This window comes from Phaenicophaeus curvirostris, chromosome 11 (genome assembly GCF_032191515.1).
Source record: "Phaenicophaeus curvirostris isolate KB17595 chromosome 11, BPBGC_Pcur_1.0, whole genome shotgun sequence".
In the NCBI taxonomy this organism is placed as follows: domain Eukaryota; kingdom Metazoa; phylum Chordata; class Aves; order Cuculiformes; family Cuculidae; genus Phaenicophaeus; species Phaenicophaeus curvirostris.
Window position 1 is genome coordinate 18,296,762 of NC_091402.1, and position 18,756 is coordinate 18,315,517.

General features: G+C 38.2%; 2 protein-coding genes across 53 annotated transcripts in view; one reads left to right on the top strand and one right to left on the bottom strand.

Annotated features, from left to right (window-relative positions):
- DENND6A (DENN domain containing 6A) overlaps positions 1-18,756 on the top strand; it is a 222,241-nt gene that overhangs the window by 113,250 nt on the left and 90,235 nt on the right. The window lies entirely within an intron of this gene.
- Positions 1,015-18,756, bottom strand: part of SLMAP (sarcolemma associated protein) — a 78,106-nt gene continuing 60,364 nt past the window's right edge. For 34 of the 50 annotated variants that reach the window (XM_069866193.1, XM_069866178.1, XM_069866166.1 and 31 more), the window contains 5 exons: positions 16,229-16,549; positions 14,880-14,997; positions 13,752-13,923; positions 12,151-12,285; positions 1,015-7,597 (listed from right to left, as the gene is read on the bottom strand). In XM_069866193.1, coding sequence (XP_069722294.1) covers positions 7,508-7,597; positions 12,151-12,285; positions 13,752-13,923; positions 14,880-14,997; positions 16,229-16,549 — 836 coding nt within the window. In that variant the 3' untranslated portion in view covers positions 1,015-7,507. Of the gene's footprint in view, positions 7,598-8,630; positions 8,721-12,150; positions 12,286-13,751; positions 13,924-14,879; positions 14,998-16,228; positions 16,550-18,756 lie in introns of all 50 variants that reach the window. The other 16 variants (XM_069866180.1, XM_069866204.1, XM_069866203.1 and 13 more) reach the window with 1 other exon arrangement.

Consider the following 18,756-nt stretch of genomic DNA (forward strand, 5'->3'; position numbering starts at 1 on the left):
CATTCTGCAGCAGAGAAATTGGGACTGATACAGAGACATCAGAAAAACCAAATGCCTTTAATATCACAAACAAGCCTGGAACATTGACACTGAATCCTCAAGAGTGAGCAAACCTTTTGGCTCACCATTTTTCACCTACAGCATTACTCAAATACACTAATTCAATGTTTGCCCCCTTGGTCTAAGCAAAAGTGCTCCACATAGGTATTTGGGAGACAGGAATTAGAAAGAGCTACTGGTTGATGTTAGGCGTGACCTCTGCTACCAACAGCTCATGAAGAGCTGCTAGACAGACATATTCAACGTGCTTTTAGGCTTTTTCTTTTTCCTCCAAAAGCCCCAAACGTCTCGTGCATCTGGTATAATGTTTTAATGTTAATTCTGCTTTTAACTTTTAAAACAGAACCAGAGGAGTTACCGAGGCTCTGACACCAGGACTTGGCACAGCCTGGAGTGGAACCACACTTACTTAAACTACACCCTGTGGTGGATCTAAACTACGCAGCAAACAGAGAGACTTCCCTTCCTCCAACTGCTCAAACCTGCTGAAAACTACCTGAGTGACTCAGTACATGTCCTTCTCCTGAGTCAGCACTGAAGCAGAGCTCCAGAACTGCATCCAATTCACAGCACAGGTTAAAGACGGTAGGCTTGTCAGTTGTCTTAAAGGATGACCTGTGAACTAGAAAACGTGTCACCCTCGCACAAATCCAAGGTCACACGCATGCCCTGTGTTCCAGCCCTCCTCTCCCTGGGTCTGCACGATGCAGAGCTGTTCCAGCACTGCTGTACCACGTCACACAGAGGAGGGAAAGGTCGTACGTCCACGAATCCCATTTGCACAAAGTAAACAGGTATAGAGATTCCAATTTTCAAATGAGTTTAATTGATTTCATTAACTAATAACTTGTCTTCTACTCCAGTAAATGAGAGCGCAGCAGGTTGTTCAGATATTGGGGAGTGCTGAAATCTGGAGGTGGGCTGAATGAAAGACTATGTACAATACAAATCAGCTTTCTGTTGTGTCATAAATTTATTCTTGTAATTTTTACCATTTATTCATCCCAAAAGACATATTGCATATTTGGAACATTTTTAAATAAGAGCCACTATATATTATTCAAGACAAGTAGTTTTGTCACATCAAAACTGATGACATACCCAATAGAAGTATTTTCCAGAGCAAGAACTCCTTACAAGAAATATAAATAGAATATAAATTTCATAAATGATCTAGCACAAAAAGATTAAGATAGTAAATCCATTCCATACTGAAGGCAGTACTTAACCACTCATAGCACATGTGTGGTGTTTCTAAAGGAAAAAAAAATCAGTTTCCTAGCAGAGGGCACTGAAACAAATCCGGGCCAGCTGTTGGATAAATTTTATTCCAATAGAACAGAATGAATTAATAACTTAACCCTTTTCTCTCAAGTTACTGATTAATATGATCAGGTAAGAAAAAGCTACTTTTGGTTAACCCAGGCTTTGGATTTGTTCAGTTTCTTCAGATATGATGAAAAGATGACACACTTGGAAGCATATTTGCATTTTCAATGTATCACCTGCTATAATAAAAGAGTTACATCTCCATACTAGCATCTTCATTCCCATAGCGGAGAATTATTTAATTGCGAATCTCAATTACATCTCCCTTCTCCTGACTGCTAAATGCAAGTAACGATGATCTATCCTATCACATGCAAGCGCAATCTCAGGACAGCAATGTACACGCATGCACACACCCCCTTGGTGCGTTAGAAGTGTCACATTTCCAGCGCTGGGAATAATGCTGACCCACATGGTAGACTGAAATTTAAATATAGTCACAGGAAAAATTCAGAATTAGAAATGCCTTAATAGAGGGAAGCGGCAGTAACGGGCAATGATGGGGCTGAGGGAAGAGTGCAAAATGTATGATTATGGGAAAAGGACGGGCTTTGCTTCACCTTAAGAGCCAAGCAAGTTACAGAGTAACCTGTAATTAGGGGAAGCAATCAGTACAGAACTCAAGAATGTAGAATAATTCATGCCTGTCAAAGCACTTTAAAGTAAAATTTTTCTTTTATAAGGTTTAAAAAAAGTGAGTAAGTATTGGTGCTATTAAGCTAAGACTTCTCCAAGTCATTTGACCTTTCAATAAAAGTGATCACTACTGCCACTGTATCTAATAATCCTCATAAAAAAACAGCTGACAGACTGCAAAAACCAAGTGAAGGAACAATTCTATGAACGTTTTCCCTGCTGTTCTACAGGGATCTGGGTTTGGCTCACTACCGTTCAACAGTGCATGATCAATTATCTAGAAAAGCTTCAGTAGTCATCCCTGTTAAAACCGAAAGGGGAAAAAAAAAACCTTATTGATGAGGTTCTGAACAGTAATGGGAACAGGTTACTGCTTTGGACTGCTTGCCTGCAGTGATTTTACCAAACAATATTGCCAAGTAAGATAACACAGGGCTGGGGTGATGCAAGGAATGCACAGATTTGATTCACAAGATTAAAATGTAAATGCTAGACGTCAGCAAATCCCCAAAAGGATTCTGGTAGACAGCCAAGTAGGAATAGCAGAGGAGGATGTAAAGCTTATTATCTATTTATATGATGTTAGTAAGGTCATCACTGTAAGGACACATTCTGTTCTGGCATTTGTTTGTTCTAGTCTTCAAAAAAGAATGTTCAGAAAGTTAGAAATCATTTTAAAAGCTGACAACAAAAACCAGAGGGATGAAGATAAAAATTTAAGAAACTGATTCCATCCCTATAAAGTAAGATTGGAAGGTATTTTGATTTTGACAGTGTGCTAAATTCCTGGGCCAGGACACATTTGTCATAGAACATCCTCCAAGAGATACACTGAAATCCAATGCTTGGGAGCCAAAGCAAGATGAACTGAAACACAGGCTTGGGTTTTGGGGGTGTTTTAAAGGGCAGGAGTTGCTCCAGTAACTTACCTACAGAGGTGACTGATTCTTTTCCTGTAGCTCTTAAAGCAAGACTTCTTTTTTTCCTACAATACGTGCTTAACTTCCAGACATTACACTCCTGACATTGAAATCAGTTGGTGAAGTTTTATGACTGTGATATCCAGAAAACCGATCAGACACGAGCTCCCTCTGCGTTTCCCAACAAATGGAAACAGGAGCTCTGATGGCCCTTGCCACTGACACACTTGCTTCAATTGCTAATTTGCCTTCTGCTTCTGGGAGCCTTTAGTGCGATACTGGCAGCACCTGCTATTTTAATAGCACTAGTGGGTACAACCCTCTTTCCAAGAGGAACTTGGCTTTGTGGGCAACGCTTTACTCACTCATTTGAACAAGTTGGTAGAAACTAAAAACCCAGGAAGAACTGGGAGACCCACACTGCAGAGCCCAATTCCCCATTGGAGGAGAAAGGAAGGAATTCAGTGCCCAGAAGAACACATAAAAAGGGACTCGGAGGAGTAAATAAACTGGATCTGAGGAATTTGGTGCAGCTGTCTGCTGGAAGTAATCGCCCTTCAGATTCAGAGGTAAGTCCTTGAGAGACAGAGGGAGAGTATATGGCTTCTAATTCTTTCATATGACTGTTTATTAACAGAGACTCAAAATCTTGAGACTGTTGCCTATGAAATACTAACGGTGGATGAAAAGCCAGAGGGAAAAAGGCCCCTGGTGGAAAGGGGCCAGCCCCAGTTGCAGAGCTAGTGCAAACTACAGTGGCTTCCCAAAAGCCGTTGTGGTGACCTGGTGTTTTAAAGCACTCAGATGCTGCTGGTGGAATGAATCTCGGCAGTGGATTTGTCATGGAGAAGATTCAAGCTGAAGAAATGATTCTTGCAAGTGGTAGAGCCCTACAGATTAAGGCAGGAGACATTCAAAATCTTACGTAAAGCACACTGAAAATCTGAACAGGTAACATAGCTCAGAAGACTTGATTAGAAAAATAACTTAGGAATATATCCCAAAAAATACATGCACAGATGATGATTACCTTTGCTCCAGCCATCAGTCATTTGATACCAAGTCTAATTAAGATAGTTTTACAAGAAAACTTTGCAATAGATTGTGCAGATTACAGTTCTCCATTTAGCACCAAAAAAACACAGAGATTCTGCAAGAAGGATCAGGCTAAGACTCTGGAAGAATGCATTTAATTCAGCTGCAAGTAGCAGGAAAATCACACTGTAGGTTTTTATATGTTGTATATTTCTAAATGAAAGGTCCACTGTTGTAGTCCCCACATCAGTAGAATTCTTGTAGAATTTTAAGAAAAAGGTGCCGTGGCCAGGACACCAGGACAAAACAGAGGAAGTTGTTCAGGTACTTTATTACATTCAATCTTCCAAACTGAACTAGCAACTGATAACACAACTCTCAGGCTATTTTTTCTAGTTAGAGGAACCCTTTCATAACCTCAAACTTCAGTGCGAGCTCAGAGCACATATTTTACAAGTAGACTTAGAGCATCTTACATGTTTGTTACAAGCTGTTCTTGTTACAGTAGTTCCAAGGCTTAGCTCATCAAGCCTCACAACTAAAAAGAGCCTAAATATGAATGTAAAAAGAGCACACACATTTACTATAAACAAATGCAACAAAAAAAAGGGAGGTTTGTGCACAGAGTGCTCACAATGTAACTCCACTTGCTGCTTCAGTATAAAAGCACTGAAGAACAGCAACTTCCCAGTTATCCAATCCTTCTCCAAGGATTCTCACAACAAAGGAGTGAACTGTGCATTTTAGCTCATTCTTGATCATTTTGAACATGCAAATGTCAAGAACTCCTGGGAAAGGCACTGTATTAGGGAGCCACAGGTATACTTGTAAGCACAAATCCCCATGCAATGTGTACTGCTCTGCACCTGTGTGTACAATATAGGTAGGCACACATGCACATCATTAAATCTGAAACCTTGCTCCTTTAATACAGCTGTGCTGGGTCTCAAATTTCAGCTCTCTGATGCTCTAAAAATTTTTGAACACAACGTTTTTCTTTAATACAAGAACAAACTTATGTGACAGGCAGCGTTGCTCAGTGTAGGGCACCAACTGGCAGTGCAGGTCTGCCCCAAGGTTGGTCCCAGGGAACTCAGCACCTTTCCTGCTGCCAGCCAGGAGGGACCACGGCTCCACCAGGCTCTATTTCACCTCCTCGCACCATGTCTACGTTCTGCTGACAGGGAGCAGGGAATAGAATCAACTGGAAAAGAAACAGTGGCTGAAAGAGGGACAAATAGAGTTCAAAATGCTCAAGAAGAGAAGAGGCAGCATCCGGCCTCCCTTGCCCTAGAAAGGCTTTCCACTATTGCCCCACTACCTGCAGCCACTGCTCCTCCAATCTCCCATCCCCTGCCACAGGTACAAGCCACCCTTCAGCTGCAAACACTCCTTCCCCCCCTGCCCAAGGCAATAATGCTCCTGAGCCTTTCAGCGCTCTCTCCTCCCCATTTTCTTTCCAAAAACAACAGCCGAGAGAGAGATCAGCTAGACAAAAAACTTAAACCAGTGCAAATGTGAAATACAAGGTAAAAAAAAACAAAACAAAAAACTTTTGCTATTACCGGGCATGCTGCAGACACTGTGCCTAGTAACTGTGGCATATCTAGTGCAAAAGAACTTAGCATGAATCTTTTGTTTTTAAATGACATTCAACTCAAACATGCATAGGGAGAGTAAAGTTATTTTATTAAATCATGCACATCACGTGTGTTAGTGCAAATAGTTTAATCTGTACTCCAGAAATTCTATTGTATTTTTATATCTTTACAAAATAGATTTAAAACAATTATTTACTTTAAAAAATGTAATTCTGAAGTTAAGCATTTCAGAACAATATTTGCAATAACCTATATACAAGAGGTACTAAGTACCACTGGCATATGAGTGTTCTGTGGTTGAGTGGCTTCCTGCAACTGAAAAGGATGAAATGAATGAACTAAACGACAATATTTATTTTCTACAAGTCACTTGTGGACTATTTTTTTTTTCCAACTAATATTCCTCCCATTAGCAAATCCCATGTAACTCAAGACAGAACCTTTAATTAAAGGAGAACGACCCTTAAAACCTCACGAAGTAAATTATATGCTAAATTTCTATTTAAATATTTAAACTACCTGTCGATTGCCATAGTATTGGTAAAGCCAATTCAATTGCTGAGATGACCTCCCTATTTTGAAGTTTCCTTTAGCAGAGGCATTTTACTTCACCATCCTTTAGCACATTATTTAAATCTTGAATAAACTTTTTTGACAGAACTGTTGAGCCGAACAAGACAACTACAGTCTACATTTAATTCAGCACTAACAACAGTGATTCCCACCAAAAGTCAGCAAATAGCAATAGTTATAGTACTTAGATAAGGAAAAGAAACTTTGTAATGGGGACCACTGCATCATACTTACAGCCATGTGATGAGGATGCACAAAATCTTACTACCAAATCAAAACCACCTTGACCTGACAATACATCAACAGGTGTATGATTTCAATTTTGTAGTATTTTATGTATCTTAGATATTTTTCAGCTAATCATGGATGTGCTGTAGCAGTTCTTTTAAAGTTACGTCAATAAAAGCTTATCTAAAGAGCCTCTCCAGCTCAAGTCAGAAAGTATCAAATGACTGAAAAAATAAATTGATACATGTGGTATGTGAAAAGTACTCATATTTTAAAGAATGCGTCTCTTTAAATATATGAAATTTAATAAATTACATTCAAACTAAAGATAATGTAAGCTGAATCACTGCACTATGTCCATCAAATGACCAAGTACTTGCTCCCAGAAACACCTTCGTTCACTCAAGAACACACACATGCTTACACTCGCACACGCACACACTAATTACTCTAGTCTGGTCTTCACCACCAATATCTCTATCTCTTTAAGGCTGGACATGAATTGTGTTTATTCCCAAGAATCATTAATAAAGCAATCCTTATCAGAGAAAAATATGCTTCCTTCAAAAGGCATGGTAAAAGAAGTTATTCTTAAGTCTTGTTCCCAACAGCTCAGTGACTAACAGCAAGTAAAACGGTATACTAGGGTTTCCTTAAAAAAAAATAAAACGATACTGAAAGGCACTGAGCGCACTGCATCTGTTTTCCAAGTATCGGCAAGGTTACTTGACTTGGGTGTCCAAATCAGAAATGCTTTTCCTTTTAAATCTGGCAATCAAATTCTAAAGTTAAGTGTCTACAACCCTAGCCATTATAAATAATTTGGTACCACAAAGCCTACTTTAGGCCACCATTATAGTATCCAGAATCCCAACATACTAATTTAAAACTTGCATGAAATTGTAAGCAAAAATATTGCTCACAGTATGATGAATCACAATTTTATTCCCTCTTTATAGACAGATACATTTTATACAGTTTAAAGCAAATGACCCTACTGCTGTTCTCACGCAGAGCTGTGCTGTATTAAGAGGTAAAAAGGAAGAGAATTAATCTGTTTTCCCTCAGTATATGAATGTTGCCAGCTTCTAAAGGGAGGACGGTGTATGGATTCAACAACAGTTCTCATGGAGAAGCTCTGGTTAGGCCTGGGTACAGCACCACGGCTGTTACAGCAACCAAAGCTGCCATCACAGGCATCCAAGGCCATTGTCTCTGTGTGGAGAGAAAAAAAAAATCAATATCATATTTGTTCTAATTCATACTAAACAGTTTACCCCGTGGCTCCTGAAAGTCCTGAGCACCTGTTGGTAGGCATCACTAAGAAGTTACCCATGAGCCCTACTGCAGGCTAGCCCTGCCTTCGAGCAGCACAGTAAACCGTGTTTCTCTAGCAAAGGGAACTCCACAACTCTTCATGACTGAGGATCATCAGGAGAACTTTAGGCAGTTCTGTATTTCCAGCTTCATTACTGTATGCATCTCAAAGAAATCTCCTATTAAACATGTGAGGGCGTAAGATGTTTAAAACATCGCTTGTGCCATGTAATTGCTAAACACGTTTCTGCGGTACTGACATCTTCAGCTTAGCTTTTGAATGTTTAAAGCCAGATCTGTGAAGTTAGCTTGCAGCAGATCCTAACAACATCATTTAAACGGATCGTCACAACATTTCATGACAACAACAGCATTTTAAGGAGGACACACTGAGAGACGTTAGAGAAAATGCAAGCTGAGAGTTCAGAATACAAACCAACCACCTATTTCTCATCTTGTCTTATTTTCCATCTTCTTCATAGCAATAGTGAGAAGAATTAAAGAGTTTAGAGCCAGAGAGGAATTTCTTAGTCCATAAATAGGAATCAAAGCTTGTTGATTTTTATTATTTAGAGGCAAACTCTTCATTTTTCACAGTTAATCAAGCAATTAAGTTTTCTTACAGGCCCTAGCATCGCAGCATTGTGCAAAAGGTAGCCCATTTGTTAAAGACAAACTGAGACGGAGTTAGAAGAGGCACATTCAGAACCAGTTAGAATGCAATTCATTGTTAGAATTAAAGAAATCGCAGATGTTAAATGATTAGTTGATCGCTCAGCTCGTCAGTATCAACAGAATGGCATATTAAATGAAGGGTTTGCTTCAGGTAAAGAAATACCTGTGAGCATTCCACCATGCACTATTTCATACAGAAATGGCACAAACAGGTGAGAGGGACAAACATACATTGACTGAACAGTAGTGCTTGTACCTTTCGCTACCACAATGGGCCGTAACACCAATACAGGAAAGCCAGGATTAGGCCGATGAATACGGCTGGGACGGGTTGTAATATGGAAGGCTAAAGAAGGGAAGGGATATTAAAAATCACTTTGTGCTATAAATCAATCAGGTAAAGATGATTTAGAGAGGGGAATATAAGTCAGTGAGTTCTGTTTTAATCGAAATGTATTAAAGACATCTAACACAATACAGCATCATCTAATCTGGTATACAAAGTTAGTACACCATTCTACTCAAATGAACAGGGATGTTTAAAAATAAAGGGAAGTAAGCAGAAAATGTTCTAAGAAACCTCTTGCCACAACCTGGAATTTGGCACTTAAACAATACAAATCTTAAACTCATTTGCCTGTATCTTATTTGTAGTTGGTTTTAGTTTCTCCAAGTGATAGGAAATCCCATCTGGATTTCTTAAAGCAGAAAGACTCAAGCCAGATATTGAATTTCTCAGCTACTTCATTCTTTCCAAGTTAGCCCTTCCCATTTTCCATCACCAGCCTCCAGGAAAAACAATCATCTTCCTCCATTACTGAATAATTAAAATTATGCCCACAGGCAAACCCAGTAGTTCAGACATTTCCATGAGACCGTAACATGACTGTACGATCAATACAGTTACTATAAAGCAGGGAAGTACATTTCCAACAGAGACACCACAACTATCAGCATCTCTGGCAGGTCAGAAACCTTGTGACCAAATGAAATTCTGAAAATCAATCAAATGTTGCAGCTGGGCCAAACTACCAGCTGGTAAGATTGCAGGGTTCATTTAGCTTATGGCCTCCTTGGAACCATCTACACATTTTTCAGCTACATTTAATTAACTGAAAAGTAAGTCAGTTCACATTCTGGATGGGCGGCCTTGCCATATGATAAATTAAAAGCAAAAACGAACCCAAATTCTTCTAAAGCTGTCCTTGGAAGGCATCTACTTCCTCTGTATCCTAGCCTACGTATCCGTGCACACACAAAGACACACAGAGGTTAAATTCAAACCATGCTGAGTATTTTAAGAACTTTTTTGTGCTCAAGCCACCTTGATTGTGTTCAGTCAAATAAATGTTGGAAGACTTTCTAAAACATTGTGACTCAAGTAATAACTCATCCTGTTACTAATTTGTATTAGTCACTTAATCATTGAACCTCCAATATGGTTCAAATCACAGGAATCTTAGAAAGTATTCTAGTCTCTACCATTCGATTCAGATTTGTTTTAATCAAGGCAAGTATTTAATTGAAAAAACGTGAAACTATTGAAGTCATTTTCATGCAGGATTACTTTTGTGTCACTGGTGCCACAAATCAAGAGTGCCACCTCCCCACAGAAAGCACGTTGGTAGGAATAATCACAGCAGTGTTCAAAATGAAGTGCCAGAAGTTTAAGTCAACCATAGCAGCTAATGTTCTCAAACCATTCACATAAATAAGTCTGTCATATAAAGCACATCAGGAAATAATCAGTGACTACAAGCATGCAAGCACAAGTAGTGCAACACACTGCTAAGCATTTCAGAACACAACACTGCAATTTGTTTTCAAGTAGAACTTAAGTATAAAAACTTAATACTCTAATGATATCCAAACCAGAATACGAAGTCTTGTCTTCTCTAACATTTGTTAGTTCACTCAAAAATTCTATGGATGATTTTTTTTTTTTGTTATATGCATTCATGGCTGTGACATCTTGGCAAATGAAACACATGATAAATATTCACCGCATAAAATGAAACTGCCTCCAATTTTCCCCTTTCGTGAATCTACCAATATGCAACAATTCTCCTCACTGTCAAGGAGCTGTTATAACTAGGTGCTTCATCGAAAATGTGCATCTTGTATTAGATTATGAAGATATGCAAACTCAGACACAAATGGGCTGCAAAAAGGAACAAATCCCACAGTGGGAAGTCACTTTCTGTGGGACATCATCCTCAGAAATAAAGTAGCAGATACCGATTCCAGCATAAGCGGATGATGGGACTTGAAAAATTTGACCTTGGAGCTCATCCCAGTACCCATGATGCTTCAAATAATCCACAAGATAGATATGTTTTACATTACTGATTGTGAGTAATGCTTGTGTGAACACCAAGCTTGTCCTGCGAGTCCTTATATGGCTAGATGCTCTTCATCATACCCTGACCTCCAGGTTTTAACTGTCATAACTAACTTCCCCTCTGGAAGCAGATTTTGGCAACCACTGTGGTTCAAGACTTGATTTAAATATTCACCTCAAATTCTTCATAAGATTTCCCTTACCTTGCAAGCTTTTCCACTTTCATCAGGCCCTTCACAGTATTTCTTCCCTATACTAACTCCCTTTTTCCACTGATCATTTAATCCTGAGGTTAATGTTTTTAACACAGGAGAAAATCTCACATTCACTATTATTTATTCAATGTGATCTCTTCCTATTTGTATTTTTGGTAGTTTGTTTTTTAATTCTGTCTACTTTAGTAACTCAATATTATCAGAGCTTTACAGAAGAATTCTAAGCAGGAAGCAATTTCCCAGAGAATCACAACACCACATTCCTGAAAATATGGCTGAAAAAAGTGAGGAGGGCTTTGAATTCTTTATGTCTTTTACAGCTCCACTGTGTTACAGGTTTACATTAAGTAATTGGCTATGGCAAGAGCATTCATACAAACTGGGCATCTAGTGGGCAGTTGATTTTAGAGGATGGAACCTGTAAAACTCGCTTCATTGTCAGAGAAATAATTTTCTAAAAGGCTATTACAGAGCACCCATTATCCTCCTGTTTCGTACTGTGCCCTACAGGAGTTATTCACCCTGCACTGATCGCAGAGTCAGCACAGGAAGACAACCAGCCATCTCCAGAGGAGTAAGGCATCTAAAATAAGGCCTGACCACCTTTTAATGTGCCTGCCACACCCTTAATATCTGCAAGATTTCAGGATTGTCCCTGGCTGTGAACTCCATTCTAATGATACCACCCCAAGTTAATTGTAAGAGAAAAGAATGTTTCCAGTACTGAATAGAAAGGACAGTTCAGTTGCTCTGTTTAAAGCATGAGCTGATCAGGGATAACCACTGTTAAACAGGAACAGAAGTAAGGAAGGGACATCCATTCCAATACACACTAATAAAATAAAAGCATCTTGAAAAAGTTTAATTGATTTGGATACAGGTTTCTCAGCTTTTACCCATGTATCATTCTCTGAAACTAAAAAGCTTTGCTTAGTTCTGGTTCACTAGTATTTCAGTCAGATGTTTTCAAGAGAGCAGATATCCAAGGCCATATTTAAAACTGTCACACGACTGTAAATTTAACTTGCATGCATAATTGTAACAGTGTAATGACCTGCAAATTTATGCTCATAGTGCGAGAACGGAACTCTGCATTTTACAGTACACTATCTTTTTTTAAGAGTCTGTCCTTTTCTATTTGGCAACTACATAGTCTCTCAATCAATTGAATTGCCAGTGTCATAACTCTACTTCCCCACATATTTTTTGTAGAGACTTACGTTGTTTCCTTTTTCTTGTAGCAGCTTCAGGTTTTCTTTACATTGTTTGAGCTCTTCTGTGAGCGACTGCTTTTCTTGTTCAGTCAACTCATACTTCGCCTTCAGCTCCGAGAGCACAGTCTGTGTTCTTTCATACTAAAGACAAAGAGAAAACAGTCTGCTGACCCCTGCACAACCAACACATGTTTATATTTGCTTAGCTCACAGCTTCCTTTCCTGCAATCTGCCTTCAGTAACTTGCCTTGGAACGGTACACTCTCTTCTCTCAAAAGCAGGGCAGAAGAACTTTAGTTTATATTTTCTTTCTTCTCTAAATTAAGATTTTGTCCCTAACACTGAAGGGCTAGATTACTAAAAAAACAACTTATGAAGTAAATTCGAGGTCTTAACATTCATCTCTCCTACCAAACAATTATTCATTGGAAAGGACTGTAACAGCTACAAAGACAAAACAAGAAGCAAGGGAAAAAAGAATCCTCTGCATTTCAAGACTGGTCTTAGATCGAAGCCGTCATTTAAATACCTACACCAAACAGGTGCAAAAATCAATATTCTGTATGAAACAAGCCCTCCTCCCACACAGCAAACTCAAAACAGTTTAAGAGTAAGCAAGGAATTAAAAAAATACATGCCTTATTACAGTCATGTAATAAACGCGGATCCCGACGTGGATCAAGTACAAACGCTACTGGGTGAATGTTCCTATAGAGTGGGCAGCTTCTCCTTTTTCAGACTCACATTCAATTTTTTCTATACATCACAAGCCTCCCAGTAGCCCTCATGGCAGGGATTAGTAGGACAGAACCAGTGACTTTCAGTACTGGCATTTACCACAAATGTAAAAGATTCAACATCTTAACAAACACACCTGATTACAAAAACACAGACTAATAAGGATGGGTTTTTCATATTCTGGAAATGGCAGGGAATGTGACATGGATGAATTAATGACGAAGCGAAGGGCAGAACGGCAAAAGAAACTAAAAGCCGTGACTGAGGAAAACCTCACTCAAAATGCTCATAAGAGCAATCAACTACTTGTGGGAGGCTATGGCCTTCTTCCAGACACAGCCTTCAGAGGCTACACAGATGAAATTACATGCTCAAAATGCTAGGTGTTCTTTATGCACCTGCTAATCACCTTCAGCAGCCTAGGCGTCCAGTAAGATGAAAGCCGATCTTTGTAGAGAACATTGAGTCCCATTGTCAAATAAAAGACAGATTTTAAACCTAACTAGGAAGACCATATTGACTAAAAAAGAATTAATTTTTACTCATAACAGCTAATGAAACTCTATACCGTCATATTTGAGAAGACTCCAAATTAGGGTTTACCTGCCTGAACAGCTTAAAAGTAAATTCACTAAGATAATGCACAAAAGCAAACTTCAGGACGTTCTGAAAACACATGAAAGTAATTTTATCTGAAATCTTCCTTTTTAGATTTAACCCCTCAGTTGTTTTATTGTTAGCTACCACAAAGTATTTACAATAAAACCATAACAGGTTTTTGTTACTAGAAATTTTCTTTTCTTTTAGCTTAGAAGTCAAAGTCACTGGGCATTATATTCCCTCAAAACAGAAATAATGTCTTGTGTTACCTCTTTCTGAACATCTTTTGCTTGACTCTCAGCTTCACTGAGCTGGCTTTTTAGACTAGCTGCATCCCGTTGATGTTTTTCTCTCAAAGAACCCATCTCATTTTCAAGTTCCTTTCGAGACATTTCAAGAACACTTATGTCGCTGGTTAGCGCTAAACTCTGCTTCTGAGAGCTGAAAAACATAATCCGATTGATTCATCATGTGTTTTACATTTAAACACAGAAGAGAGATTTTTAACGCACTTTTCATCCTCCAAAGCTTCACACATTATTTTTATTTAACATGGAAGTATCAGCTTAGAGCAACCACAGAAACGCAAATCATCATTGTCTCCCTAGACAAAGTAGTGATACAAAAGGCTGGCCATAATCTCGCTTTTAAATATATGTGTGTGGCTTGGTCTGTATAATTAATCATAACCTATAATTTAAATAATGTATTATTCATAATTTTTAGTTTTCTAGTTTGCTGTTTGATATTCACTAATTATTTATTATATACCCAAAACTATTTTGAAATAAACTTGTAACAAGATGTCTGTCCAAGGTGATTAGAAGTATTTCACTTACTTACATACACGCTTCTTGCCTTACTCCAGCTGCATCAGCTAACAGCTAGAGTATTCTTCAAGGGTTTAGTACAATTGTGTAATAGTCCTACAAAGCTCTAAATTAAGCCATTACAAACTTCAGTGTAAAAACCAACTAGTCTTAATTTGTGCCTGTGCAAGACAGAAAAATAAGGGAGAGATCTTGTATATCTCCGTTACGCAAATTGTGGGTTTGCATGTGTGATCTTCCATATGAAAAATTATAAGTGGAAATCAGGTCACAGTAGAATTAAAAAGAAAGGTTTGAGTCCTGTAAAATAACACAAAACTTCTAGAAATGTTTTGTTGTGGAGAATTATTATAATAAGTAACACAAAAGCATTTGCAAAATATAAAAAAATAGCTTGGTATAGCATTTTGGCATGCATGTCCTGCCCAATACTACGACATAAATACAATTCCAATACATTTATTGAAACGCCCTCAGACACTTGGTACCACTGTTGGGAAGAAAAAAACAGAAATCCCTCTTCAGCTACTATGATACCTTCTTTGACAAATCTATTTGTGCCCTTACCTAGAAAGCTCCTTCTCTTGCCGCTGAAGTTCAGATGTAAGCAAAGTATTTTCCTTCCTTAGTGTAGCACATTCAGCTTCCAGAGCACTCCGCTCTGCCTTCAACTTCTCAAGCTCACCTGCAACAAATAAAATTTACTGGAATTCAGTAAAATTATTTCATGACTACTTCAAGTATCATCAGATAATAGATGGAGGAAAAGCTGATATCTGTTATAAATCTCAAGTATATTTGATTATAATCACGTCACGTGAACTCTCTCATATAAGCACTTATAAAATGTTACCGTATCTTTTACTGTTATGAGGTGAGTCATTAAAACAAGCTAGTGCTTTTTTTTTTTTAATGCTAGCTTGTTCTAAGGCACCAGAGTAGAAAACAGTGTTTATGGGTCTCTTCTAGTATTTTAGAAACAGTGACAGAAAAGTGTAGTTCAAGAAAATAATTTCCCAGACTTGAAGATAGCAAACAACTGAAAACATTAGATACGATGCTTCTACTACAGGGAACAGAATGTTTAAAGCAATATCTAAAGGGTGAAAATGAGACCTTTGAAATAAATCAGTCCCTGGTAAAATAGATAAAAATCAGTGTCACATGTCTCAGTAATACAATGACAGACAGACTGGAGTCTGAACAGGAAAAAGTCCTCTCTGGCAGCTTCACAAAGATTAACCGATTCAGAATTTAAAGTGTATATTTATGTCAGTTTCTCTTAGGCATGTAAAAGATTCAGCATGAGCTTTTGAACTCTATTAGTGGACTCCCCAAGACCTGAAATTGCAGGCTTAGAGTACTGGCTCTCAACCAGTCCTGATGATGGAAGTGAAGTGAAATGCAAATAGATGAGCCTCAAAGCCCTGTGCTGCCTCAGTACAACATATTCACACATCTCTACATTGTGTGTCCAGAATAAACCTTTCATTTTAAATTTATCTTAACAACTTTTTGGTTCAAAATGAGATGGTATCAACAGTTTTATTAATATTTGTATCAAGAGAAGCTCAGCTAAAAAACCCCACAATGTCAGAAAATACTCATTTTATTAAATTTAAGAGAAGTTACACAAGTCCTTTTGGAAGTCTGTGGCAGTATCAGTCCCTCAAAAAGCGCAATTTCTCCGTCTTTTCCAAGCGGAATTACACTTGGTATCAACAGGTACCTAAGCTAATTTAGGCATAATCAACAATTGCTATTTAATGAAGCATACTTGGCACATACATATGAACATACACGTACATGTACATAGAGATACAGTAAATTACTACAGAGTGATTTGAAAATCAACACTCAGATTGAGAAAGATGTTACTGTTAGCACTGGTCTGTGACATCCTTCTAAACAAGTACCTTTTAAGCGAGTAGCTTCTTCCTTTTGCTGATCCTCACACTGCTGACATCTGGCCTGAAAACTGGCTTGCAGACTGACAATTTCTTTTTCATAATCTGAGGCATCTTTCCGCCGTCGTTCAAGTTCTGCTCGCACTGTTTGCAGCTCATCTTGCAATGCAGAAATATCTGTATCTCGCTCCGACGCTGCCTTTTCTGCTACTTGTCGAAGTGACAGAATCTCATTTTGAGCACTGACTAGTTCATTTCGAGTGCTTGAAACTTCACTCTCCTTTGCTGCACGAAGATTCTCAATATCTTCTTGTAATCTTTGCAACTGGGCTGGAAAGCATACTTTTATGTTAATATCTTAAAAGCCATATTTACAGAAAACACAAAAACATAACCTTTTTTCATGTTTAATAGGATTAAGAATCTTCATGCCAATGAAAAATATACTAATGTTGTCAAATACAGTATCTTTAATGACACATGTACGCGAGGCCATGCAATACAGAGCCAAAAGAAACAAGAATTATGGCTGGACAAAGCTTTCTTAACCAGGCTGTGTTATATATGTGATACTAAAACAACTCTCCAAATTCTAAAACCAAGTTTTGGACTCAAATTCACTCTAAGTAAAGTGAACGTTACAGAACAAGGACACCATGGGGTTCGAGGACAAGAAGAAAAGCAAGAAAGCTCTGTGACAAGCCAAACAGTTGCAAAGCTACACTGGAAATGTTTGCCTGTTCAGCAGTTAAACCTGCGATGTCTATAAATACTTGAGGCAGAGTCTAATTTGTCCTCCAGTCTCAACACGTAGTAAAGGAAATAAAAATTACATCATTACTTTGCAAAACGCATTTTTCACAGCACAAGATTAATTTTGAATTGAAAGGGACAGCTGCACCAAATACACTGAACTAAGTCCTTTAGCATTTATGGTTTACTGTAAACGTGCAGCAGTCACACACGCCATTATTTTACATTTCTGCATGAAGCAAATCTTACAAAATATTCCCACTCAATTACTAAACACATCTCTTCCGACACAACTATTTTTCATACACACACACACGTAAACAGAATCTGGTGCAAACAGCTAAAAAAAGCACAGTAGAGAGAAAAGGGAAGCATGAAAGAAAGAAGAACAAAATTACAGTTAAAACCAAACCCTGACTGATGGAAGCAAAGTGTTTAATTTGCGTAGTGTTTGCTTTGCTTTTTAATGTATCGGCATTCACATATATTTAATCAATTTTTAACATAAGGAAAAGCATATAAGACGAAATAGTCTTATCTCTTCCATAACAGAAACAGTTGTGACATGATGGATTTTGAAATATATGTGAGCAACATGAGACTTACTACCACCTTAGTAGTTTGGAAATAGTTTCTACAGTTTTACTTTAACAGAATAGCAAACAAAGCAGTAGATGAGAACAACCTAATGGTAATAGAACCCATGAACAATTGCCTTTCCATGTACCCTTGCATTAGAAGCCTTCAGTCTACCAAAGCCACACACTAGGAAGCCACATTTCTTAAACACCAAGAATTACAACTTGCTAGCACAGCAGGTACCCATCAAAGAGCAAAGAAGTGATTTTTCAAACCATTTCTTCCTGATAATATTTTCTTTATCGAGCCAAGCTAAATCTCTGCTCCTCAGTACCGGCAGTATTTCAAACAAATTTGGTTTTTTCCTTCTGTCTGCACTCCTGATGAACAAGTCTCCCTTTAAATGTTCAGGCATGAAAACAAGCGTGGTATGACTTAAACTCCAAATACATATAAGTGTTTCCAAAGTTCTAGAAATAACTTACACAGAAAAGTTACTACCAAGGATACTGGAATGGTTTCTGAAGCATTGGATATAATTTGAAAGGGAAATTAGAAAGAAAACTTCCATTACATCTCTTATTTATGTAACCCATTACCTCATCTAAACCAAACATTTCACTTCTCTTTAAGTAATGACAAGTTACTTGAATTTCCTTGCTTTACCTATCTGTTCATCTAAAGAACTTCACGCATGGACACAGGATCTCAGTTGTTTCTGTAGCACCTCCTCTCTGTGACAAACAAAGCCATGTAACACTGGTTGATAACCTTAATTCCATGAAAATACTTTGAGAAAAGTTACTGCATGAAGCTGCCAGCATTTTTTTCCTCCACTACAGTTTGTAGAGGCTGCCAAGAGACAGTCCTGACATCCAGACATCTTTTCCCAAGTTGTGAGATGTGACACATCCGACAACTCTGGGAAGCAGCAAGCATACAATGAACACCACATTTTCAACTACCATGGAGAGAGAAGAGCAGGAAACAATCAAGACCTCATTTGAGAAGGGTTCAGGAGACAAAAAGTACTGAACTTAAGAGTTCAGTATTTTGATTTCTTAATAAAATGAGGATTCTCAGTCCCATCTGCCTGTCTCCTCATGTGCCTTCCAACCATTGCTAGGTCCAAACCAAACGACGTGCTGACAAAGGTATGAAGGCAGGAAGCTCCTAAAAGCTTCACAACAATCAATGTTTGCTCT